Source organism: Pangasianodon hypophthalmus, chromosome 5, assembly GCF_027358585.1.
Source record: "Pangasianodon hypophthalmus isolate fPanHyp1 chromosome 5, fPanHyp1.pri, whole genome shotgun sequence".
In the NCBI taxonomy this organism is placed as follows: Eukaryota; Metazoa; Chordata; class Actinopteri; order Siluriformes; family Pangasiidae; genus Pangasianodon; species Pangasianodon hypophthalmus.
Window position 1 is genome coordinate 5567414 of NC_069714.1, and position 23763 is coordinate 5591176.

The 23763-nt window shown below is 40.3% G+C and overlaps 1 protein-coding gene across 8 annotated transcripts in view; it reads left to right on the forward strand.

The window, feature by feature from the left end:
* Window positions 1-18268, forward strand: part of LOC113535277 (R3H domain-containing protein 1) — a 52486-nt gene extending 34218 nt beyond the window's left edge. For 3 of the 8 annotated variants that reach the window (XM_034304598.2, XM_034304602.2, XM_034304599.2), the window contains 12 exons: window positions 383-543; window positions 1586-1687; window positions 2790-3050; window positions 3875-4007; window positions 6907-7058; window positions 7220-7347; window positions 8421-8524; window positions 10688-10860; window positions 11046-11190; window positions 11424-11521; window positions 11722-11793; window positions 12858-18267. In XM_034304598.2, coding sequence (XP_034160489.2) covers window positions 383-543; window positions 1586-1687; window positions 2790-3050; window positions 3875-4007; window positions 6907-7058; window positions 7220-7347; window positions 8421-8524; window positions 10688-10860; window positions 11046-11190; window positions 11424-11521; window positions 11722-11793; window positions 12858-12860 — 1532 coding nt within the window. In that variant the 3' untranslated portion in view covers window positions 12861-18267. Of the gene's footprint in view, window positions 1-382; window positions 544-1585; window positions 1688-2789; window positions 3051-3874; window positions 4008-6906; window positions 7059-7219; window positions 7348-8420; window positions 8525-10687; window positions 10861-11045; window positions 11191-11423; window positions 11522-11721; window positions 11794-12857 lie in introns of all 8 variants that reach the window. The other 5 variants (XM_034304603.2, XM_034304600.2, XM_034304604.2 and 2 more) reach the window with 3 other exon arrangements.
* Window positions 18269-23763: the final 5495 nt, after the last annotated feature.

A 23763-nucleotide genomic window follows, 5' to 3' on the forward strand; every position in this document is an offset into this window, starting at 1 on the left:
GGTTTACCTCAGCTTTCACATTTTGCTATCTTATAATAAGATTAATCCAGCATAAAACAGTGCTAGTTTATAATCTAAAGTTTATCTTGATCTGGTTCACTATCCATTAAACAGCCATGATTGAAATTGGGAAACTCTTACATTAAAGAAGGAAATAATAATAATGGAAAATTATAAAATATCTTTGAATGTAATAACTCATTAAAGGAAATATCAGTCTACCTCTTAACTGTTTAAAGAGCTGCAGGTTATTTATTATTGGTGAAATAATTTCATTTAACAGCCAATCTTATTAAGTTTCCACGCGATGTCTGTGTAATGTTGTTGTAATGCTATCAGATATATACGCCAGATTGTGGCATATCCCTTTCTCTAATTGCAGGTCAGCCTTTTGTGAACCCGGAAGGCAGCGCCGTGGTCTACAGCCCCAACGTGGCTCCTCAGGCTTCCAGGCCACAGCAGCCTTTGCCTCCTCCTCCACCTCCTCCTCCTCCACCTCCCGGTCCCCACCAGCATCAATCCGCCAATCATGTCATGTCTCAGGTATGACCATCAATCAGTTTATCATCAACAGTTTCATTGTTCCTCCTTTTCTTCCCACAAGACTTGTCTTGCGTGCTAAGCAGGAGACAGCTTGCATTTTGCTCTAGATAACGGTCTTGGCAGTAAAAATATTGAAGACTCATGCTCTTGGCCCACATGCAATATTCACTTACGCAAATTAATGCTTCGCCATGATTTAAGCCTAATGAACTGACCGTGTGCTCACGCTTTTTTTTTTTTTTTTTTGTGGTATGTCAATTAGATATGATAGATGGTGCTGGAAATGTGCTGATTGCGCTGCCCTGCGGCCAGTTATAGAGCCCGGAGGGGCATTAATTGCTTGGCCCAGGTATTTTACTTGCTATTACGGAAAGATTAAACCTGTGGCCATGCTCCAGTTGGAGGCCTCGGTTGCCAGACCTCCGTCTCAGTGAATGATTGTCAGGCAAATACACGCTCGCGTTAAAGAGCAAGGTGCACTTCAGTTTCCAAATGGGAGCCTCTGGAGTTCACACGGGTCATTTTAGTAAATTACAATGCGTTAGGTGCTGGATATATATTGTCAAGCCCTATGCTATGATGACCTAGAGGCAGAGGATGATGGGAACTTGAGGCTCATCAGTTGCTAAGATGTAAAATTAATTTGACCCCTATCAGAGTGGGCACTGACACCAGCCTTTCATTTTCCCATCGATCTCCAGAGTGCCGAGCTCCAAAATTAAATTTATCTCCAAGTCCAGGGATTCCCTAGATAACACACACAGTGTAACCATCTCTAATTAACCCCATCACTGTACATTTATCGTTATCGTCGTATCGAGCCGCCTAATTGGCTCAATTAACTTCCTCACACGGTGTTGATTTTCTTTTCTTTTTTCCCCTACTAAGCCACTAAACTAATACGCCCCGCGGGGTGAAATCCGCTCTTTTGAATATCCAAATGCCTGTGCTGTTTTCCCCTTGAGATCCTTTCATCTTTTCTCCGTCTTTGACTAAACCCGTTCTCCTCTTCTCGTCTTCTCGTCGTCTGTTGCTTCCTCAGCCCCTCTGGCCTGTGCAGCCCTCCGCTCAGCCTGTGCAGTACTCGGCGGTGTCTTACCCACCACAGCTGCTCTCCGTCTCCCCTAACCAACAGTACACTGTGGTACCACTCTCTCTTTTTCTCTTCTCATTTTTGGTGTATTTCTTTCCCACATTTCTACTTATGCCATTTAGTGTTTTTTTTTTTTCCCTCCCATTTCTATTTATGCCTTTTTTTTTGTCTTTACTGTGCATGCTGTTCAAATTAAATGTGTGGTGTATTATTATTATTATTATTATTATTATTTTTATTATTATTTTTTTTAAAATGAGGACTGCACAGATTTGTTTCTGGGTTGTTTCTGGGTGTACTATTTTGAGTTGTGTGTATCCACCACTTTCTTTTTTTTTTTTTTTTTTTTTTTTTTTTTCCCCCCCTCATTTGTCATCCACAAATCTTATTCAGCTATATATGTATGTGGTGAGGGAGTCGAATGTGTAGAGGGTTTTTTTTGTGCTCTATGATGAATTCCTTTGGCCCAAATTTGAATATAATGTGATAATTTAAAGCAGGCTCCCTTGATGGATGGTTCTGCTTAATAAAATATAGAAAAGCTCTCTTGTAGAATGGATGGCAGAATGCCACCGCCCCTAATGACACTCATTGGTCTTGTGCCTACAGTAGATTAATATGATCTCCAGAAGTTCATAGTCTGTAGTCACTGTTTACACATTTCTACACATCAGCATGAAGAGAATCCGTTGCATGCTTCAGTAATGTTTAATTTCTTTACTGTTCATTGCTAGCCGTTGTTTTTGACCTCCCTCGAACAGTAAGCATCCCTGAATTACTAATTAAAAAGGGAGGAAGGCCTGCTTTGAATAATTCATCTAGGAACAGATGTCGAAGTGAATTTTCTATGAACAGAAATGCAGCACAGCCCCTGTGTATGTCTAATTGAGAAAATAAAACAAATTGATATGGATGGGTGATTAAACCGCTGTGGTTTGATTTACTAAATCCATTAAAGGCTGGAAAAAACTCCCATGGCTTAATTTTCGTATTTAGAAGATATTAACGACCAAAACATGGCATAAGTCTTGGTACAAAATGTTGAGAGGGGGCAAAAAAAAAGAAAGTGGTGGATATACACAACTCAAAGTAATACAAAACGTTGACGCCCCTCTTGTATGTGTGTGTGTGTGTGTGTGTGTGTGTGTCTCAGCAAGACAACCTGAGCACCCAGTTCAGCCACATGAGCCTGGCGCGGCAGCCGTCAGGCGAGGCCCGGGACGCCCACACTGCCATGTATCCGTCCTCCGTGGTGCTCCAGGCTCCTCCTCCTCCTCAGCAGGCTGGCTACATGGTGCCCACGCCTGGGCAGAGCATGCCAACCCCAACCTACTCCACTCCTGCGCCAGGCCCGGTGCCCATCAACCAGCCGGTGATGCAGCAGCAGGGCTACATTCAGCAGCCTATGCAGCAGGTATGCTCAAGCCAAGCTGAAAGATTGTAGATGTAATAATTCTGATTAAAAATGTGTTGCATTGAATGATCAGTGTTAGGATCCTAAAATGGCTGTCATGCTTTGTGAATGAAGAGCAGTTTTGACATCCCAAGCACAAGACAAAGTGCAAAACAATATCAACCTTATGGAACGGGATGGAGCAGCGTTTGCTTTTATAAGCTTAAGTGTTTCATTAAACATGCTTAAAAATTGATAAGTAATAGGTACAGTCTTACTTTATAACCCATTAAAAGGTAATCAAGGCTTTGTACCTTTTCAAACACCACATTTCATTATTTTAATTAAACAAAGAAAGCATAAGATTATATTCACACTGAAGAATGGTAATTAATTTTCTGTGAATGCAGTTTATTAAACAAAATCTAAACAGAGCATTTTGGTGTTGGAGAGCATTTTATCTGTGGGATAAGTAGCTAAACCAGTCAGAAAAGTGACACTGTGTGAAAGAGGAGTAGGAGGTGGAATCTAAGTGGACTCTGTCACTTATTCATCATTGATCAAGACCGAGTTTAACCTTAACTTTGGAGATATAAATCCTTTTTTTCTTATGGTCTGTTATTTAGAAAAAAAATTGTGCTAAAAACCAAAACTATCTTAAACCTGTCTTTCTAAATATAAGACCACAAAATGTATGTAATACTCTAAGGTCACTTTGAGTATTTAATATCTGATTGTTGCATTTTGACTCCTTCAAGCACTTCTGGATTGCTGTGATTGTAATATATGTTTTGTTTTGTGTTTTTTTTTTTTTCCTTTTTTTCCCTCCTCTCGCCCATCTGCAGATGCCGTGTTACTGCGCACCAGGCCAGTACCCTCTGTCCGGCCAGCAGTATCGGCCAGTTGGCACGGTGCAGTACAATAGCCCTCAGAGCCAGCCGATGCCCCCTCCCCCTCCCGCTCCTACCCAACAGCCAGGTAACTCACCCCAGACCTGGTAGCCAAACTGCTACTTGTTAAACCTAAACAGCTGCTTCTTATCACTTCCTTTAATCACATTAGTGTTAGTTTCCTGAGGTTTGTACACAATCATAAAAATGTGTTCCTTTCCTTTGGGAACTAAAATTTCTCGACTGATTTCGTTGCACCCTGCCCTTTTTTTTTTTTTTTTTTTTTCTTTTCTTCAGCATTTTGTTGTCTTTGTTTTCTAGCGGTTGTAGTTTTCACACGAATGATTGGAAATGAGGAAGCACCCCAGGGGCAGAGGAGCGGCGCCGAAAGCTAATTACACAAAGCCGAGCGCTTTTGTACTCGCATTGTATTGCTCTTTTTTAAACAGATACAATAAGCATTTCCAATCAAACACAAAATTAGTGTTGTTTCTCTCTCTCTCTCTCTCTTTCTCTCTCTCTCTCTCTCTCTCTCTCATGTAAATTTGCCTCTTTATTATCCCGCATGCTTTGATGGATGTTTTGTTCAACTGAAGTGTAAAAGTGCTGTTAAAAAAAGAGCGAAAATGTCCTTTATGGCTTTGAGCTGGATCCTTTGAGAACCTTAAGAGACATTTGATTTCTTTAAGGCACCTCAATTTGGCTTTCAGCACCTTGAACTGTCCTTGTTAGCATGTTTTATGGTGCGGTCAGAACAGCGAACTAAGGCATGGTCCTAAAATCAGTCGGTTCGGATATAGATAGTCTTCATGGGTTGAAAGATCCCAGAGTACCAAGCATCCGATACGGCGTGTTCTTTTCAGCTGACATAACAAGGCCATCGGAGCTGACTCAGAGTGGCTGAATGCGGGGCCGGGACACTGTCTGAGAGGCCCTAAGATTCTCACAGTGAACCGGTCTCTTTTCCAGCCCCTCACTCCTCCTCAAACTCAACACGTCTCCGTTCGTCTGAATGAGCGCTCTGCCGCTGTGGCAGTGCAGCATCACTGGCTCAGGAGGTGCCTCTGAGACTTTACCTTATCATAGACTGTACCGTTTCTACCCCGGAGCGTGAAGACATCACCAAAATGTCCTCCTTTATGTTTGCTGGCGCTTTACTCGTCACTAATTGTGGTGTGAATTGAAGTTGCAAATCTAAACCCAAACTTGGTTTGAAAAAGGCAAACCTAGTAGATGGATTCTCAGGAAGTGCCATTAGAAATAATTTCTCACTTGCCTCTGTTTCTGAATAAAATATGAAAAGAAAGGAATGTGTTTTCTAACTTAGTTTAGTGAAGACATAGGGGAACATAATTTTTTGTCTTGATGCACGAAACACACGATCAGATCAGCAGTGATGGATGAGCAGAATGAACTTCACAGTCAGCGAGAGGGGGGAAAATGAAAAATAAGAGAGCCCAAGGAAACAAAACATCTGCCCTCGAAAGAAGAAAAGACAACACATAGGCTTTTTTTCCTACCCTACCCCAGAGTCTTAAATCTTAATCATAAGCGCCTGACAGTGCATTTTTTCCCCCAAGCAGGCAACGTGTGAGCAAGAACGTCTTTGAAACCTTGATGTTCCGAGGGAGTTTAGTGAAATAACTTGTTTTCCCCTCTCTCTCACTATCATCATTTTTCGCTTCTTTGCTCAGTCAGCCTGCACAGTGAATGTTTAATATTAAATTTCCTTCCATGCTGGCTTCCTAAGTGGAGGTGAGTGAATCGAACCAAAAATAGCCAGCTTCTCTTCGGCTCCTCGCCGTGGGCCATCCATTCCTTTTGTCCCACTTCTTTTTTCTCATCAGGGCTAAATTGATTGCTGTCGCTTTGGCCAAAAGCCAGGAGAAATTGAAAATTGCCTATCCTCCACACCCCCCACCTTCTTCAACTCCCACACAGGCCTCCCATTGAGTCTTCCCACTGGGCACCTCCTCCGACGAGAGCTTTTCAATAGCGTCGTCTGGTTGTACACTCCCCCCCTCCTCCAAATAACCTTGACACTAATGCAAATTATCCTTCTCTATAATGGGTGTCGGAACAAAACCATGTTGGCTGCTTTTATCACGTCTCACCTCACTGGGCTGTTTCTGCAAACGTCTTCTCTTCTTTTTTTTCTTTTTTTTCTTTTTTTTTTCCTCCTGCCATTTTCCAATAGCCTTAAAAGATGTAACAAGTGAAGGTACTCAGCAGCCATAATGAAAGGCGTTTTAATATAGCGCGTTTGTAGACCTACTCAGAGGTAATGAAAAGCCATTTAATGGCAGAAGACTCGCAGGTGCTGCCACCGGGTGATCGTAAAGTATTTTAGCTAACAAGGGAGTAATTAGGTGGATTTGGTTTAATTGACATTCTCTGGCTCTAAATAATTCATTCCCATATTGCAGTGATGGAAAGGAAGGACCACACCATGTTCCTCAGAAACTTCTTGCCTCTTAGCCTCGGGTTATAATTTCATACCAGCTCAAATTCATCACTGTGCGTTATTTCAGTTTCGCTCTTTAAGTTGGCTCATTTTGCCTTTTTGAATCTCTGAAGTGCCGGGTTGTGTGACTGTACGTACAATTGAATTTTTTTTTGCCGTCGTTTTTATTGCATTATTCTGCTTAGCTGTAATGTTAGCCCATTTTTCAGTGTAATTTCTCAGCAGTGTGAGAAATGCAAGGTGAGGATGAACATGTTCCCTGGGGTCAATTTTGGTTACATTTATGCAAAATATGTAATAGAGATTTAAAAAAAAAATAATAATCATCATAATTGCAGCCTGGAACAAATGATATTTGCTCTTTGCAAGTGCAACTTGAGTGTCACGTGACATGAAATGTCGCAGGGCGATTTGAATTGATAGGAAACTGTGGAGTAAATGCAAAGCAGGGTGATTTTACTAATCTGATCTGATTGTACAATCCCATTTCCATCCATTTAGTGATTACTTTCCATCTCTATAGGTTACCAAACTGTGATGCCAAATCAGCAGCCGAGCTACCAGAGCGTGGTGCAGCAGCCGCCGAGTCAAACCCTGGTCAGTGGCCAACATAGCAATATGGGAAATCAAATGCAAGGCATGATGGTCCAGTATCCCTCAGTGCCATCTTATCAGGTGAGACTCAGCGCCTTCGCCATGGTAACCCTTTAAACTCTTTAAAGACCTACATTCCTCGTTGGCTGCACTTCAGGTGCTAAATAATTTATGCTTGAGTAATAAGATGGGATTGAATGCATGACAGAAATGGAAAAATCTCTGCCTTTTTTTTTTTTCAGGTATCCATGCCTCAAGGATCCCAGCAGACATATCAGCAGCCAGTCATTATTCCCAGCCAGTCGAGCCATGCGTCCAGCATTCAGGTCTACTACAGTGTTATACCACCAAATCAACAGAACACCATGAGGTACGCACTCAGCTGTGTACCTGAGTCTCAGTCCACCACCAGCAGCTGCTTTTATTTCTTTAAATAAAGAACTAAAAAAAAAAAAAACATATACTCACTTAATATTTATAATGCAAAACTCGTAGCATGTTATTTACCCCATATATTGCATTTAAGTGGATATAAATAGTAACATGAATTCTCCTCATATAGTGTTGCCTCTTATCGAGTTATACTGACTACCTCAGTCTCTTTTTTTTTGGATTTGTGTTTACATTTTATTCGTTTCTGATACCTGATGAAATAAAACCAAATCTCTGCTGTGTACATCTCCTTCGCACTGTCGCTAGATATAAATTTTCTTGCATAATTTTGTGAGGCACCAGCTAAAGAGGTCAGGCTGCATTGGCTTGAGCGTCACAGCACGCGGAAGAAGAAGAGGTCATTTTTTTTAAGGAGCCTCGACTTTACTAGGCCACGTTTGGCACTGATTTATGCGACCAGATACCCGACCACTCTTAATATAACACAGCTGGTCCCGAAAGGAGCGCTCTCTCGTTCTCTCTACACGTCCACCATCCTTCATACGAGGCAGCCTGTACTGGGGGCTTATTCCTCCGGGCGCGCGCGCGCTCTCGCAGCTGCCTGTGCACTTTGACTGGCACATCACTCTCCGTGCTGCTTATATCCTCATTAGACCAGCACTTTGCATCCTTACTAGAGCAGTGGAGATCGGGAACAGCGCCTTGGAAAATTGGACGATGGATGATGAATGTCTTTGGTGCCACATCTATTTTGCTATTGTGAAAATTACATTGGCAGAATTTTTTTTTTTTTTTTTTTTTTTTTTGTGGAGGCACGTCCCGGTAGGTTTGCGGAGGGTATATTTAAACTAGCGCTGGCATGTGGAGCCGCGCTGGTCCCATGTGTGCTTAGTGCCCTATATTAGTAATTTCCTTCCAATTTCGAGGCAATCAGCTGAATTTGTGCTGTATTAAGTCAACTGTAGCCCCAATTTGGTGGAATTTTATTATAGTCTTGGCGGGCAAGACCTGCTTATCAGATATTGTGTGTGTGTGTGTGTTTTTCCGCAGCTCCACAGTGGGATTCCTACCCCCTCCAGGCACGGAGCAGATGCCGTTCCCTCGCACGTCCTCCCCCTGCAGTTCCCAACAGATTCCCGCCCAGCAGTGCTCAGGTACTTAAGGCCAGGATGACCTATAACTCGATCGGTCAACATCCTCCACTCCGCCATCTTGATTCATTTTTATTCAGAATTAGTTTGAGCAACATTTGCAGAAACTGTACCTAATGAATATTTCATGTCTGAGAATCTACATTTTAAATAGGAGTTAATGGCACCATCTGTAGGCTTTCCTCATGGTTAGTGCCAGCATTGTTAATAATACACAGTCAGTAATTTCTGATGTATGATGTTCCTCCTAAAATATGGCAAAGCTCTCGTTTTGTTGCATGAAGTGCTGAAATAGCACAAATAAAAATTTCACCATCATCTGACCCATTGATAATCACATTTTATGTGAATTACAACAAAATCTGCTACATGCATGAGTGAAAATCTCTCCCGCAGGTAACCCTTTCAAATCAATATCCTCTTTATCCCTGTGCTACCCTTTTATTGCTCTCCCCCTTTAAACTTCCTAATCCTTGCCATGGCGCACACACACACACACACACACACACACACACACACACACACACACACACACACACACGCGCGCACACACAATGCCACCTTCTAGTCCTTCTTTGCTAAACACTGGAGCTTCTAACCTCAAACCTCGCAAAATTAGATGGTGCGCCTCAACAAAAGAAGGTTGCACCATCAGAAATGGCTACCCACTCCGTTCACCACGCTAAATCAGAGCAGGTTCAGGAAATTCAATAGGGAGCCTGCTCAATGGGAGGCAGTCCTTCTCATTGTCGAGACCGTAACCGTATAATTCAGCCACGACAAAAGAAAGGAAGTTGCGTTGTGGCGCAGGCAATCTGACTTGTCAGCCTGCCCCACCCACGGTTCATTTCCGCGTCAAGCTTTAAGGTGCTAATTGAAATTATGTTCTCCAGCCCTAACGATCCAATTATTGAACAGATATGGGGTGGTAATTAAAAAGTAATTCCTGTGCAGCTTTGTTCCCAGTTATGGCAATCTTAAAAAAAATTAAGCAAGGGCCTTCATGGGGCCTCTAATTCTAATTTGCCGCTTTATGTGCATGCCGTTAACGCAAATTGCTTCTCTCCCCGTGCCCCCGTGATCTTTCTCTTCTGTCTCTCCATCGTGCTCCTCTTCTTCCGCCCGTAACAACTAATTAAATGGGAAGATGGGAGGGAAGAAAAGCTGCTTTTCAAATGCTGGAATTAGATTCCCACTGCCCCTTTTAGTAGCCACTGGCCGAAATGGTTTAATTTCATGGGGGGATTACCAAGTGGAAAGAACATGCCCTTTATAAATCTCTGTCAGGGCAAATCTTGAATATTTCAGTGTCCTTTCTCTGTGTTTCTTGATCAGATGCTGCTGGCAGCCCTTTCGATTTTAGAATAGGAGATCGTAATGAGCTTGTCTAGTCATTATCTCGTTATTTTGCTTTTCTGGTTTTCCTTCAGCATTTAATTAGACTTATCTGTGGGTTATGACTATACATTCTGTCTGTGAATGAAGCCGGATGTCTTTAACGCTTGAAATTAGTTATTCAGTTGAACAGGAAAAAAAAAAACACACGCAAGTCAATTTGATGTGAAGCAAATTTAATAAGGGTGTGAGGATATAATGCAAACACAGATTAATTGAATTCAACCTTGTTTTGATCTCAATCTGAAGAGGATATTAAATAGGTTACTTTGAGCCATTTAGAAAAAAAAGAGTAATTACCCAGTGAAAAGCCTTCAGAGCGTTTCGTAAATGGGGTCAAGTCTTTCTCTAAAATCCTCCAACCTTTCATTAGATGAAATTGTTAGTGAAATATTTTAATGGATTGTGCTGCAACGTCGTGTTTCCAAATTCAGGCACTTCTTCAATTTTACTGTTTAACACATTGCCTTCAGTCACAGGTTAAACAGCCTGATAGAGTGATAGATAATTTATTCAAACGCATGAAGTGTGGCAAATGAAAGAACGGACGCATACCTGAATCAGATTCATCGTAGCCAGTAGGAATCCTTTGTTTATAAAGAGATGGACTCAGCTTTCACACTGGTCAGCCTGTATTCATGAAGTTATCTCATTGTTATATTAATAAGCTGAAGCCATCTTGTTGAACAGGGCATCTCACTGTGTGTGTGTGTGTGTGTGTGTGTGTGTGTGTGTGTGTGTGTGTGTTGTGTTGTGTTGTGATGTGTACAGGCGTGCCTCCTCCACCCCCGGGTAGTGGCATGGTGATGATGCAGCTCACATTACCTCCAGGCCAGCAGCCACGGCCGCACTCGCCTCCACAGTGGAAACACAACAAGTACCACAGCCTGGACCATCAACGCAGCCAGAAATCCACCGACGTCTGCACTCTGGACAGTTCCCAAGTGAGCCTTGTCTAAAATCCCGTCCTTGTTGTGTCTGTTGATTCATTGTGAAGTGTCACGAAGATTAAAAAATGAATTTTTATGAATGTTCTTATTAAACATGACCAGGCAGGACCATGTCTCTTCAAACAGCTTTGTGAAACCGTGTTTAAGTGCTTAACTTTGCATGCTTTTGTGCCTCCCAGAGCAGCACTCAGCTCGGCAGCCCGTCCACATCCCCAGCACAGTCACCCACTCCCTCCCACCTGACGAACGTCAAGAACGTCCGACCCGGCCTCACCTCCCTTCCCATCATGCCTCAGTTCTCCAGATCCATTGTTCCAGGGCAAGGTGAGTCCGGCTGCTCAGTGAAGGACAAGCCTCGCCGAGCGGGGCGATTAAGACATTCTAAAAATAGCAATAGACTTGACGATGTTTATGTAGGTTTTAATAATATTAGTTAACAATCTTTAATGTTAGCAGATTTTACTTTGTGCTTTCTTTGAGTCATTTAATAAAAAATAAACAGTTGTACTATCACAACTAGCAATTTGGTTATTTGTTGATTTTGTTGTTCTGTCCAGGTGATGCACGGTACCCTCTCCTCGGTCAGCCTCTTCAGTACAACCCTCAGATTCGTCCTCCTTTGCTCCACGCTCCCTCGATGGTCACCAATCACCAGGTGAGCCTCACCGAACACACAGCAATAAACACTCGCTTGCAGAAACACTTACTTGCCATGTAGTGAGCGTCCACAGAGCGTAAATCATTACGACCGGCGTTGAGCCACAGAGCTCCCAGGGCAGATGGAGAGCTTTTGAGAGAACCTGTTTCTTTATGTTCTTTCTCCCCTCACCCTCATTTCTTTCTTCTTTCATTTAGGGCCCCGTGGGAATTCGGCACGGCGGTCGAGGCAGGAAGGGGCCCAGGAAGGCGCTCTCCACAGATCTCAGTGTAGGTGAAGCCCATAATGGGAGGACAGGCAAGCGGAAAGAGGACAGGAGCAGTGACATTGGCCTAAATATGAAATCTCCGTCCCCAGCCTGTTCTGCCTCCCAAAGCTTTAGACCTAATTTAAAAATAGAATAGCAATGTGTATTTTCTATAGAACTAAAAGGTCTTGGGTATAATTAAACCCCCTGGCAGCACAATTTCAAATGTTAATCTGTGTGATACTAAAGATTTGTCATTAAATACGCAGTTATCAGTAGTAGATTCAAGAAATGGCAGCATCAGGTAAAAATGCAGCTGTGATCACTCCACTGCACCAAACACATCACGTCTGGTTTAATAAAATAGATTAAATTCAGCTTTACTGTCCTTTCATTTAACCTACTAACGTGTGGCAGCACTAATTAACCATTGAGGATTGTGAGATTAACTTTGTGATGAGATCAAGAGGTCAAGAGATTTTTGTTGATTTTTTTAAAAAAGAAAAAAACTTTGTCTGAAAGGTCTTTGTGGCCGTGTGTAAAGAGTAAATGAGCATTGTAAAATGCATTAATTAGATAAAAATACAGCTTGGCTACCTTTTTACAGCACTCAGTAGATCACGATTAATTCTGATTGGAGAATCTTTTGTAGCCTTGAGGTCACCTTCAACAAATATATTAATAAATTCAGAAATCTGTTTTTTTGCTTTTACAGTCGGTGGAAAATTCTTAACAGAAGCTTTAGAGAAGAGTAAAGAAGCTAATTATGAAAATTTGACAGGGGCTTTAATACTCGAGTTTGCATTGCAGACATACATCAAATGTTTATTTATATATATATATATATATATGTATATATATGTATATATATATATATATATATATATATATATATATATATTTATATGGCATGAATTTTTTGATGGTGATTGTAGATTATTTGAGGATGGCAGGAGCAAAAGGTGTTTACAGAGGGATGGCTGGGTAACTGAACAGTTAGTGATGGCTCTCTCTCTCTCCCTCCCTCTCTCTCTCTCTCTCTCTCTCTCTCTCTCTCTCTCTCTCTTTCCTGCTTCTGTCCTGCAGTGAGTGGGCGGGTCCAGGCGGTGACGGAGCTGCCCGAGGGCATCAGCCATACTCACGCCGACCACCTGCAGGGGAAACTGTGCGGGGGGCCCCACACGTACGGTGCCCATGCCTAGCCACCTCCTCCTCCCTTCTCGTCCTCTGAGCCAACCCCCACCTACACCATCCTGTCCACGGTCCCCTCCAGGCACAGCGTCGCAGGGGGCAAATGACATGCCACAGCGCCTGCCTGGCACCCTTCAGTCGAGCCCTCAGCAGAAGACACAGCGAGTGGCCCCCAGTCTGTGGAGAGGGCCGACTCTCAGTGAGAGTGTTAACTGTAACTGACCCCTACCATGACCCTTACAGCACCAGCACACCTCCCTTACTCCCCCTCACCACCTCCTTCTACTTCTCCTTCTCCTTTCTGACTCCGAGTTGCCCGTTTTTGTTTTTCCCTTTTCTTTTTTTTTTCTTTATTTTTTAAAAAAGGATGCGCTTTTCCTCCCTCCTGTCTCCACACTCGGGTTATAGACACTTGCAGGGGGGGAGTGTTGTCTTTCTGATGTTTTAGGTTTTTGGGAAAACTCAAACGAACTTCAGTTCACAGAAACTCCCATGACAGTTCAGATCTATAACGTCCTCTCTATATTTAATTGACTGGAACATATCAAAGGGCAACCTGTATTTGTTTTTGGTTTTTTTTTTTTTTGTCTCTTTCTACTTTTTTTAATTTTATCTCTCTCCCTTTTTTAAAAAAAATTATCTGTTAACAGACTAATAGTCCAACAATTTTTTTTCCCCAGTCCAGCGCCGTTGATCACATTTACCCCTGTCTGAGGCCCTCCTGGTGCACATCTGCCCCTCCGTACCAGCCATCACCGCCTCGGTGTGGTCAAATCATGGAGTCACCTGTGTGTTACGCAGTGGGTCTCATGTTGTGCCTTCGATCAGAGGCCGACTTTGCTTTTCTCCGACAAAGAAAAACGAAGGCGCCTCAGTGTCTAGTGTAAAATGACGACCCACGCATTGTTTTGTAAATAATTTATATAGTAGCTAAATAATTCAATTGTTTTCCTTTCCTCTGAATACTGGGAATAGGCACAGGCTGTTTTTTTTTTTTTTTTTTAATGATTTTTTTTTTTTTTTTGGACATCCCTCGATTTTAACTTTATTTAAGATATCACAGCAAATCGTCCACTCCTCACTGCTATTTTAATAATCCTCATCTCCAATGATTCTACTCTGCGTGTCTCCGATTCTCTTCCTCACACACCGAAAATGTTGTCAGAACTTTTGATTTTCAAAATCTTTTAAAAAAAATTATATACTGGGTCACTGGAAAAAACACAATTTGCACATTTATACAATTCACTATATATATATATATATATATAAATATATATATAAATAAATATATATTTTTTCTTTTATTTCTCAAAGAAAATGTGTGGATTCTGAAAGGCTGTTTAATGTTTACTGGAGTCATTTTTATTTCAGTTTGAAAACCAATAAATGTTTACACCAAATGAAGTCTTCATGCCAGATGAAAATGAGTTCTTTCTCTCTCTCCCCCCCACGCCCAGCCTGAAAGCTGTTGGCTGGTATATTTATAATTATCTTTTTTAAAGATCTAATCTTTCGACAGAGCAGGTTGCTGTCTCTATTAGTCCACATTTATCAGTTCGTGGCTTTGTTAGCATGGCTGCCTGGGCCTGTCATCTGCTGCTCTGCCGGCTGCTATTCATCTCAATATTCCCTTTATTGGCCCATTTGTCTGCTACATTAACCTTCTTCCAACCTCATCTCTCCAAACTGCCCTACAGTTTATCTAGATTTTTCCTCTTTCTTCCCCCGCTGTTCTTCGCCCCACCTTTCCTTAATAACGTCAAAGCAATTTAGCGCAAGAAGAATCCTGCCCACCTGGCTGCGTTTCATATCAGCCAGAGGGAGTGCGCTCGTGCCAGAGCCCTTTTTTCTCCTTTATAAAAAAAAAAAAATGGTAGCGATCTTCATTACCATGTCATTGAGCTTATTAATGGGTAATTAAGTCAAACTGCAACAGTAGGACCGTGTGCTCGGTGAAATACACCTCTCAATGTAATGGCAGAGTTTCGAACTTCACTGTTTATGGAGCTTCAGCTTCCTCTGCTTAGCTGATAGTAATTGTTTTTATTGCTCTCTTGAAGCACAATAATGCCTTTCCACACACTTTGGTTACTCAGTCAAATATGAGATGATGTACAATCCAGTCAAGCAGAGTGTGTAAAAAGCTTTGAGAGACAAATGTTGTCATTTTTCTTACACTTATTTTCCCAGTAGACACTCGGCAGACATTTCCACACTTGAGTCTGCTTAAAGTGCTGCAGTTACAGATTGACTCAGAATTAAATTAGGCCTCCATGTCAGCTCTTCACCCTCAGCTGTCATATTGCTACTGTCAGCGTCTCCATGAATTTCCAATTAAACCCTACGGGTGCTATATAACTCCGCTTTAATGGATGACTATTATTTGACGGTAATATCTATTGACCCATGGTAACACCCTCGCAGTTTTATGAGTCAGATTAATAAGGCTTTCCTATGAACAATGGAAAGTAAGATTAGATGGATCAATTTTTGGTGAACTCTGTGACTTCGGTAGGAGGATACGCTTTCCCCTCAAACCGCATCCTCACTGACCTCACATCTATTTTGCCAATTAACATGTATCTGGTCATTATGTTATTAAAATTTGCACACCACTTTCTGACAGCTGTTGTAGCCTCTGAACCAACTATAAAAAGACGACACATCCACAGATACAATCACGTTAGAGTGAGATCTGATAGAAATTATATTACTGAAATACTTCCCTAATAGCATTGAGAAGATTCTTATTCAGTAACTGAGTGTTTTAGAGAGTAATTTCATTATTATTGGATTGGTTTTGGACTCAAATAAATAATTATCCAAATTTAGAGACCTATTAATTGAAACGTGTGTTTCTCTTACCAGGGTGTCACACGCATTGTGTGTTGTGTCAATTAGTAGGAAATAATTTTTAAAAAATAAATAAATAGTGTCTCTAAAGGATGGTGTGCCTCAACAGTCCTCTAAAGCTCATGAATCATTGTGTAATTTAATTTAGCTGCGGAGCTCATTGTTGTGTCCTGCTGTCTCCATCCTGCACTGATGGAGTTACACTGCCCCCAGCTGGTACACTCTCAGAACTAAAGACGCCAAGCTCTACTTTTCCTTTTCGCTGGAGTGCTACCGTCAACGATACACATTTTATACCCTGAGCAAGCTTTAATTAGCTTTAGAACTACATCAGTGGTCCTTAATTATTTTTATAAGTATAGTACACTATATTCTTATTTCAAGGCATAAGTGTGTCCTTGACAGTACAACCATAACCACGAGGAAGAGGACAGCTTAGTACCTTTATTTATGAGTAATCATACCTGGCCTGTTCTAGTGTATCGTATCTACTGTCTATCAAAAGCTCATGTCTATGCTTCATCATACAATAACACACCCAATCAAATAATCACTTATCATATTTCACTGTGTGCGTTTCACTGACTAACTAGGAATGTCAGAAGTGTAACAGGATATGGTCCTGTTCAACCTGATGTTAATGGCAGTGCTGCCTTGCACACATTTACACAGGACTAAATGAATTCAAGCTTTACCCGGTTACCGTTGCTGAAAAGGGTGATTAAAAAAATAATGTTAACACTTATAGTTGTGAATCATTGTGGAAGACTGAAAGACCTCCATCTATGCTGCAACCTTTTCTTCTCTGCTCCAAACACAGTCACACACACAAAATATAATAATAATAATAATAATAATAATAATAATAATATCAGTACAATAAAAAATGTTGCTAGTAAGTGTTGAGATTTTTGTTATTCACCCTGTATGTTGAAAAAGAAAAGCCAAATTATTCTCCCATAATGAAGATACAGAATGGAGAAAAAGCCTTAATTAACCTAATAATTTTTTTTTTTTTTTTTTTAAAAGTACAGTAACACTGTGATCTATTATATGTAAGATATACAAGTAATATTACAGTCACAATCTGTCTAGTTATTCATTCTCCTTTTTTTTTAATGCAAGCAGTTCTATACAGTAAGACTTTCAATCATTTTTGGGTTTCTAAGATTTTTAGGTTTCTGTTCATTACCTTCGTTTCTGCTGAGCAATCGCTTCTGTTTTAACAGAAGAAAGTCTCTCTAATAGCTTTAACTACAGATCTTCAGATAATGGTGAACACTTTACACTAATGTTCCTTAGAACAAATGTAAGTATTTAAAATGAATGAGGAAAACATTACTACAGGAGATACAACCACGATTAACTCAGAGTGAAAAACAGAATTGTGAGAGGGATAGTTTCTGTTTCACACTGACCACGTTTGATTTAAACACTAATTTGCAGCTACTCTAATAAGAATAACGTATTTCCTGAAGATAAATGAATGAATGCGGTAAACACCCCACACTAAAGTGTAAGGCTGATTAATGAATCCTGCATCATGTGGTCTTGGGGATCAAACTGCATTTTATATTTCCACTTTGCCACTTTTTGAATGGTGCATCTGTGTTTCCTTAGACGCTTTGTGTGTGCAGGGTCAAACTTGTAGTTTGATATAAAATCAGTTCATTTGTTGCTTGAGGTAAGGTTTCATTGCACAAACACTTCCACACCCATATATGGTTCTTCCTCAAGCTGTTTCCACAACTGTTGGAATGCAAATGTATAGAATGTCTTTGTATGTTGTAGCGTTACAATTTCCCTTCACTGGAACTAAGAGGCTGAAACCTGTTCCAGCATGACGATGCCCCTGTGCACAAAGCGAGCTCCATGAAGACATGGTGTGTGAAGGTTGGAGTGGAAGAACTCGAGTGTCCTGCACAGAGCCCTGACCTCAACCCCACTGAACACCTTTGGGATGAACTGGAACACTGACTGAACCCCAGACCTCCTCACCAACATCAGTGCCTGACCTCACTAATGCTCTTGTAGCTGAATGATCACAAATCCCCACAGCCACGCTCCAACATCTAGTGGAAAGCCTTCACAGAAGAGTGGAGCATATTATAACAGCAAAGGGGGAAAATCTGGAATGGCATGTTCACCAGGTACATATGGGTGTTATGCTCAGGTGTGTACGTACTTTTGGCCATATTCATAGTGTATGTATAAGAATACTCACAAAACCCCTTCTAGCAAGCTGAAGAAAGGCTTCAAACTGTATGCTTTGTCATACATACACAACTACAAAGGTAAGAAAACACCTATTTTATATATAACTCATACCTTATATAAATACATAAATAATAACTTTTTGTGTCACTGAAGTGACAGTGTGTAACCATGTGTGTAAGCATGTAGCCCACTGGAAATACCGTATAACCAGTGTTTCTACTAGTACAGGCCAAAGAGAGGGTGTGTTTGACCACTTAACAAAGCGAAGCAATCATTTGATTGCTTTTATAGACTCTTTAATGAGTGATTCATCTACGTAGATGTGTGTATTTTTCCACAGGTTCTCTTTTAAATTCTACATGAAATGTCAGAGCCAAAACATTAGACTGGCCAATCAGGTAGAGCTTCCCGCATGACATTTGTGGTGTGTGTGTGTGTGTGTGTGTGTGTGTGTGTGTGTGTTGCAACAAATTTATTCATGTGGATCCAGGCAACATGGCAAATATAAAACAAGCTTAAGGCCAGTGTTGTGGCAAATTGTCCTGCCTTTTGAGATACCTGTGATACTACCAAGGGTTTCTGAGCATGTACACTACACTTTAACACACTCACTGATTCACGCTTCTTCATATATTTTAATGCTGGAGCCATTTTCTGATCAAAATATGCTACCTAGAGTTTACTGCTGCGTTCTGATAAGGTCAGATTAATAAAAGTGTTGAAAATAGCATCAAATATTTGCGGAATTGTTTTACAAACATCCGCGCTAGGACAGTTTGATAAGATTGGACACAAGATGGGTGTTAGATCACTGCAAACACACAAACGCAGATGACAACATCTGGCCGAGCCGTAGCAAGCGTGCGGTCAGTGTGCGGTACATACTGCACTTCCTGTGCGTTGTTACTCTGCCGTGATGGTTACAACCACCTGTACTGCAGGGGGCGATACAGTATCCTACATGCTAGTGTCAGTAAGTTTGGCTTAAGACTCATTTAATGTCTTAAAGGGAAAATTAATTAGTTAATTTGTACAAGATTTAAGATTTATTTATTAATTTATTATCTTGTACAGAAAACCAAACCAAACTACATTACCGGAGAGTCGGTACAATTGTAGCTCGCTTGCTTTGTCTAAATGCAGGCATGCATGTATGATTCATGTGCCATGTCTCTGTGTCCATTGTGCATTTTTTTTTTTTTTTTTTTTTTTTTATAATCTTTTCCTTGTGTGATCAAAATCTGAAATCTGCACAGTGTGTATATACTTTACAGTGTTAGCACAGTTTTCAGAGTTTTCAGTGTTCGCGCCTGTTTCTGTAACATTGTGAGAAAGTATGAGTGCAGCCTGCAGTACAGCTGTAACACCTGTTATAATGTACAGTATACAACAGCTTTCTTCAGAAGCTCGGACATGGTTAAGAGTTATGAAATGCGAGTCAGAGACAGAAAAGACGCAGCCACTAATATCCACGTATATAATCAGAATCAGAATAAGCTTTTATTGCCAAGTGTGCTCACACACACACAAGGAATTTGACTTGGTATGAAGCTTCCAGAAGACCCATACCAATAAGATGGCAAGACATCTAATAATAAATAATAATTTACAAGTAATAATAATAAGAGAGAATATCTAACACTGTACAGTAGACACAATAGGCTGTAGATATATGTACAGATATAATACAGCTATGTGCAAGGTGAAGGCAATGGCAGAAGCATTAAGGATATGTGTACAGGTAGTATAGTAAAGAATGAATTTACATATTGCACAAAAAGTTGTATCCACGGAGAGATAATACACTAAGAAGGACCTAGAAGTAGTCATATATGAATTGTAATTGTAATTCCTGATACACATGTACAGTACGTTTACAGCATTTTTTTTTAGTTGTGTTGTAATACACACAGTGTTACAGCTGTGCTTGTGCTGCTTTGCTGGTACAGTTGTAAGACCGGACTCCTTTTGATTTCAGTGATAAATGTACAGAACTTGCTGTCACTAGGGGTAAAATTGCACTTGATAAAAGAAGCACGTGTGCACGTGTGTAATGTTGGATGTATGAAATCTGTCATTTAAATCATAAATTTACCTCAAACCAAAAAAAAAGTTAGACTTGTGCTCCCCCCTACTGAAGGATAGAGTGTATACCAGTGTCATTAAACCACCTAGTAGGCCATGGCTCCTGTTTATTTTATTTCAGTTTTACTCTATTTTAATTTTTTTTGTGGGTTGGAGGGAAAGAAACACTTTCAGCATTGCAGTTCTGAGGCTTTATTTGAACCAAATTTACAAGAGTTATGATTTTATTTTGTACAGAAAAAAAAACAAATTGCATTAACTGAAGAATAATATACCTAACCATTAATTACTCCACTTTGAATAACACATTTAAGATTAATTAAGACAATTAATTAACATAGTTATTCTCTAATCAAAACTTTCTTTAATTATATATTTGAAGAGCTAGGTGCATTTACATTTCTTCTGAAATATAGTCTGAATTTGACTCTAAAAATTCCTTTAATGCTTTCTTCTCACAAAGAAGTGCTAGAGACATAGTGTAGTTGTTCCTCACACATTTGAAAGAGTGTAAAATGTGTATATACAGTCATGAGAAAAAGAAAGTACACCCACCTTCAAGTCTATGTTTCTATTTATGAAGGCCTAAATAACAATCGTGTGGTCCTCACTATCTTCTGTAAACAAACAAATAACCTCAGGTGACAACAAAAAAAAAACACAACAGATTTCAGTATGTGGTCATTTTTTCTCCAAAAAGTAAACCAACATTCAGAAACCAAAAATAAGTACACCCTAAAATTCAGTAACATGTAGATCCACCTTTAGCAACAATAACTTGAAGTAAATGTTTTCTGTAGGAGTTTATCAGTCTCTCACATTGTTTTGGAGAAATTTTGGCCCAGTCTTCTTTACTACATTGTTTGAGGGCATTTGTTTATTCACAGCTCTTAAGATCCTGCCACAGCATTTCAATGGGGTTGAGGTCTGGACTTTGACTCGGCCATTCGATCAGCTTGATATTTTTCTTCTTTAGCCATTCAGATGTTGATTTGCTGGTGTGCTTGGAATCATAATACTGTTGCATGACCCAATTTTGGCCCAGCTTAAGCTACTGGACAGATGGCCTCACATTTGTCTCAAGAATATTCTGGTATAAAGTGGAGTTGCAAAACAAGCCCAAATCATCACCCCTCCACCACCATGCTTGACAGTTGGTATGAGATGTTTGTGGTGATACACTGTGTGTGTTTGTCTCCAAACATGGCGCTGTGTATGATGGCCAAACGTCTCCATCTTGATCTCATCAGTCCAAAGGATGTTGTTCCAGAACTTTTGTGGTTTGTTCAGATGCAATTTTGCAAACTTAAGTCATGCTCCATATTCTTTATGAAGAGAAGGGGCTTTTTCCTAGCCACCCTTTCCATGCAAGCCGTACCTGTTCAGTCCTTTTCTGATTGTGCTGTAACGAACATAAACATTTACATTTAGGTCACGTGATGTAGCGCTTGTATTTTTCGTAAATCTCTGATCATTAAACGAGCTGATCTTGGACTGAATTTGCTGGGATGTCCACTACTGGGAAGATTGGCAACTGTCTTGAAGGCTCTCCATTTGTACACAATTTTTGTCACTGTAGAGTGGTGAATTTCAAATTGTTCGGAGATGGCCTTATAACCCTTCAAAGATTGATGAGTAGCAACAATTGCTTCTCTGAGGTTCTCATGGCTGATGTCTTTTCTTCCTGGCATGATGTAGACACACATCTGAGAGCTCCAGAACACCAAACTGCCTAAAGTCCTGCTTTTAAAGAGGTAGTAACACTTATTGATGATTAACTAATCCTGTGCATTTCATTAGTAATACCTGGCTACTAATTGCTCTCTTAATGATTGTGGAATAGGAAGAGTGTACTTATTTTTTCCTACCCAGTTTCTGAATGTTGGTTTACTGTTTAGGAAAAAATTACTACATATTGAAATCTGTTTTTTCAATATGCACTGTGCAGTATGTTCAATTGAGTACTTACTAAAGAATACTGATTTTGGTTTGAATTTTAGAATTTATTATTTTAATCACTAATAACCTCATAGCACATGTCCTACTACATACGGGAGTGAATAACAGCCCCAATTCAGCCCACTTCCAGAGGAATGCCGTAACATAGCCACACCTCTAACAGAAATTAGTCATGACAAACATACAACAATTACTTGGTAAAATGTAAACATTTCACAAATGGATAGTATAATATTTCAATACACAATCTATTTGTAACCCATATTCACCGAACTAAGGACAATAGCAGGTTCTAATGTATGTTGATGCAGAACCTGATGAGACCGATGTGTCTTCCTCAGATGTCTGAATCATTGGTGCTGGGTTATTAAATTAAGTTAGGGTTTTCTCCCATGTCCCAGTTCAATTTAGACTGACTGAATTGTGGAATAATCCTGCCAAACAACCGAGCAACTTCTTTTTACGCATCTAGATGCCATTTCCAAATGTGTGATTCCTGTGAGTTGTTGCGATAGGTTATCCCAAATAAAGTGGAGTAAACATGCAGTTTTAGAAATAACTTTATTAGAAGAGATATGTATGTGATATGTGGCTGCTGTTTTTGAAAGTGCATTTTTTTTTAGTTACATACAGAATAAGACGTGTGATGTATTCAGTTTTTTGTATTCAGAGGAGCAGAGGCTACTGCAGTGTACACCAGGATTTGCAGAAAGCCTGCACTAACTGAAAAAAAAAAACATTCAAGACTATATCGCTCCTTTCTATCACCATTAACCCAAAAGTAATAGTTTCAATAGCACAAATCTAAGCAGCCTTAACAGTTTCGAACTAAGAAATTGTTCCAAAGACAGGCAAAAGTGTTTGCACTTGAGTTGATTTGATTTGTTTCTGCTTTATCTGAACACAGAACATGTTTCATGTACGTAAACCTAGTACGCATCTGTTTATTATTATTGACAAATTCAACATTTGTTACCGCAGTACTGTTGCCTCCTGTCTATGAATAAAGGGTAGACTTGCTGTATTTCACTAGGGATTGAGAAATTATTTAGAAAAAAATTGATCGAAACTCGAAGCAGTACAGTGTGCAACCTATTCTTCCCAGCTGTCACCCTGTGACAAATGCTTTTGTTTCACAAGGCCTCAGGGGACTACTCGGCCCTTTTTTTGCCAAAAGCCCTGCTTCTTTTCTCGTCCTGGGCCATTATTCACAATTTGTCTCGAAACAGGGACAGTGGTGGCTCAGCTGTTAATGTTCTGTTCTAGTGACCAGAAAGTCGCCAGTTCAAATCCCAGGCCTGTCAGAGAGCCAAGACCTAAATCTTCAAATCTTCTTCCAAGACCTTCAATCTTCAACATAAGCAATCCACTTTACTGCAGGTTGGGCTTGGTGGAAGTCATCTGCAGTGACAATCTTAGATATCATTACTTACATAGCTTATTAAAACGATGCAGCTCTGCATCTACTTTAAGGTTATCGAAACATCTGTTACTTTAAACATCCTCCAGAAGTTATTTAGTTGGAAACTGCTGGCCAGGGGTGCACTTCAGAGTCAGACTTGATCTAATAAAATTGTGACAGCTGGTCATGATATTAGAGCAGAGCTAAAATCTATAGAAAGCTCAACAGTGAAATTATATCACAAGGACTCATCAATGATGTAGTATCACACACATACACACA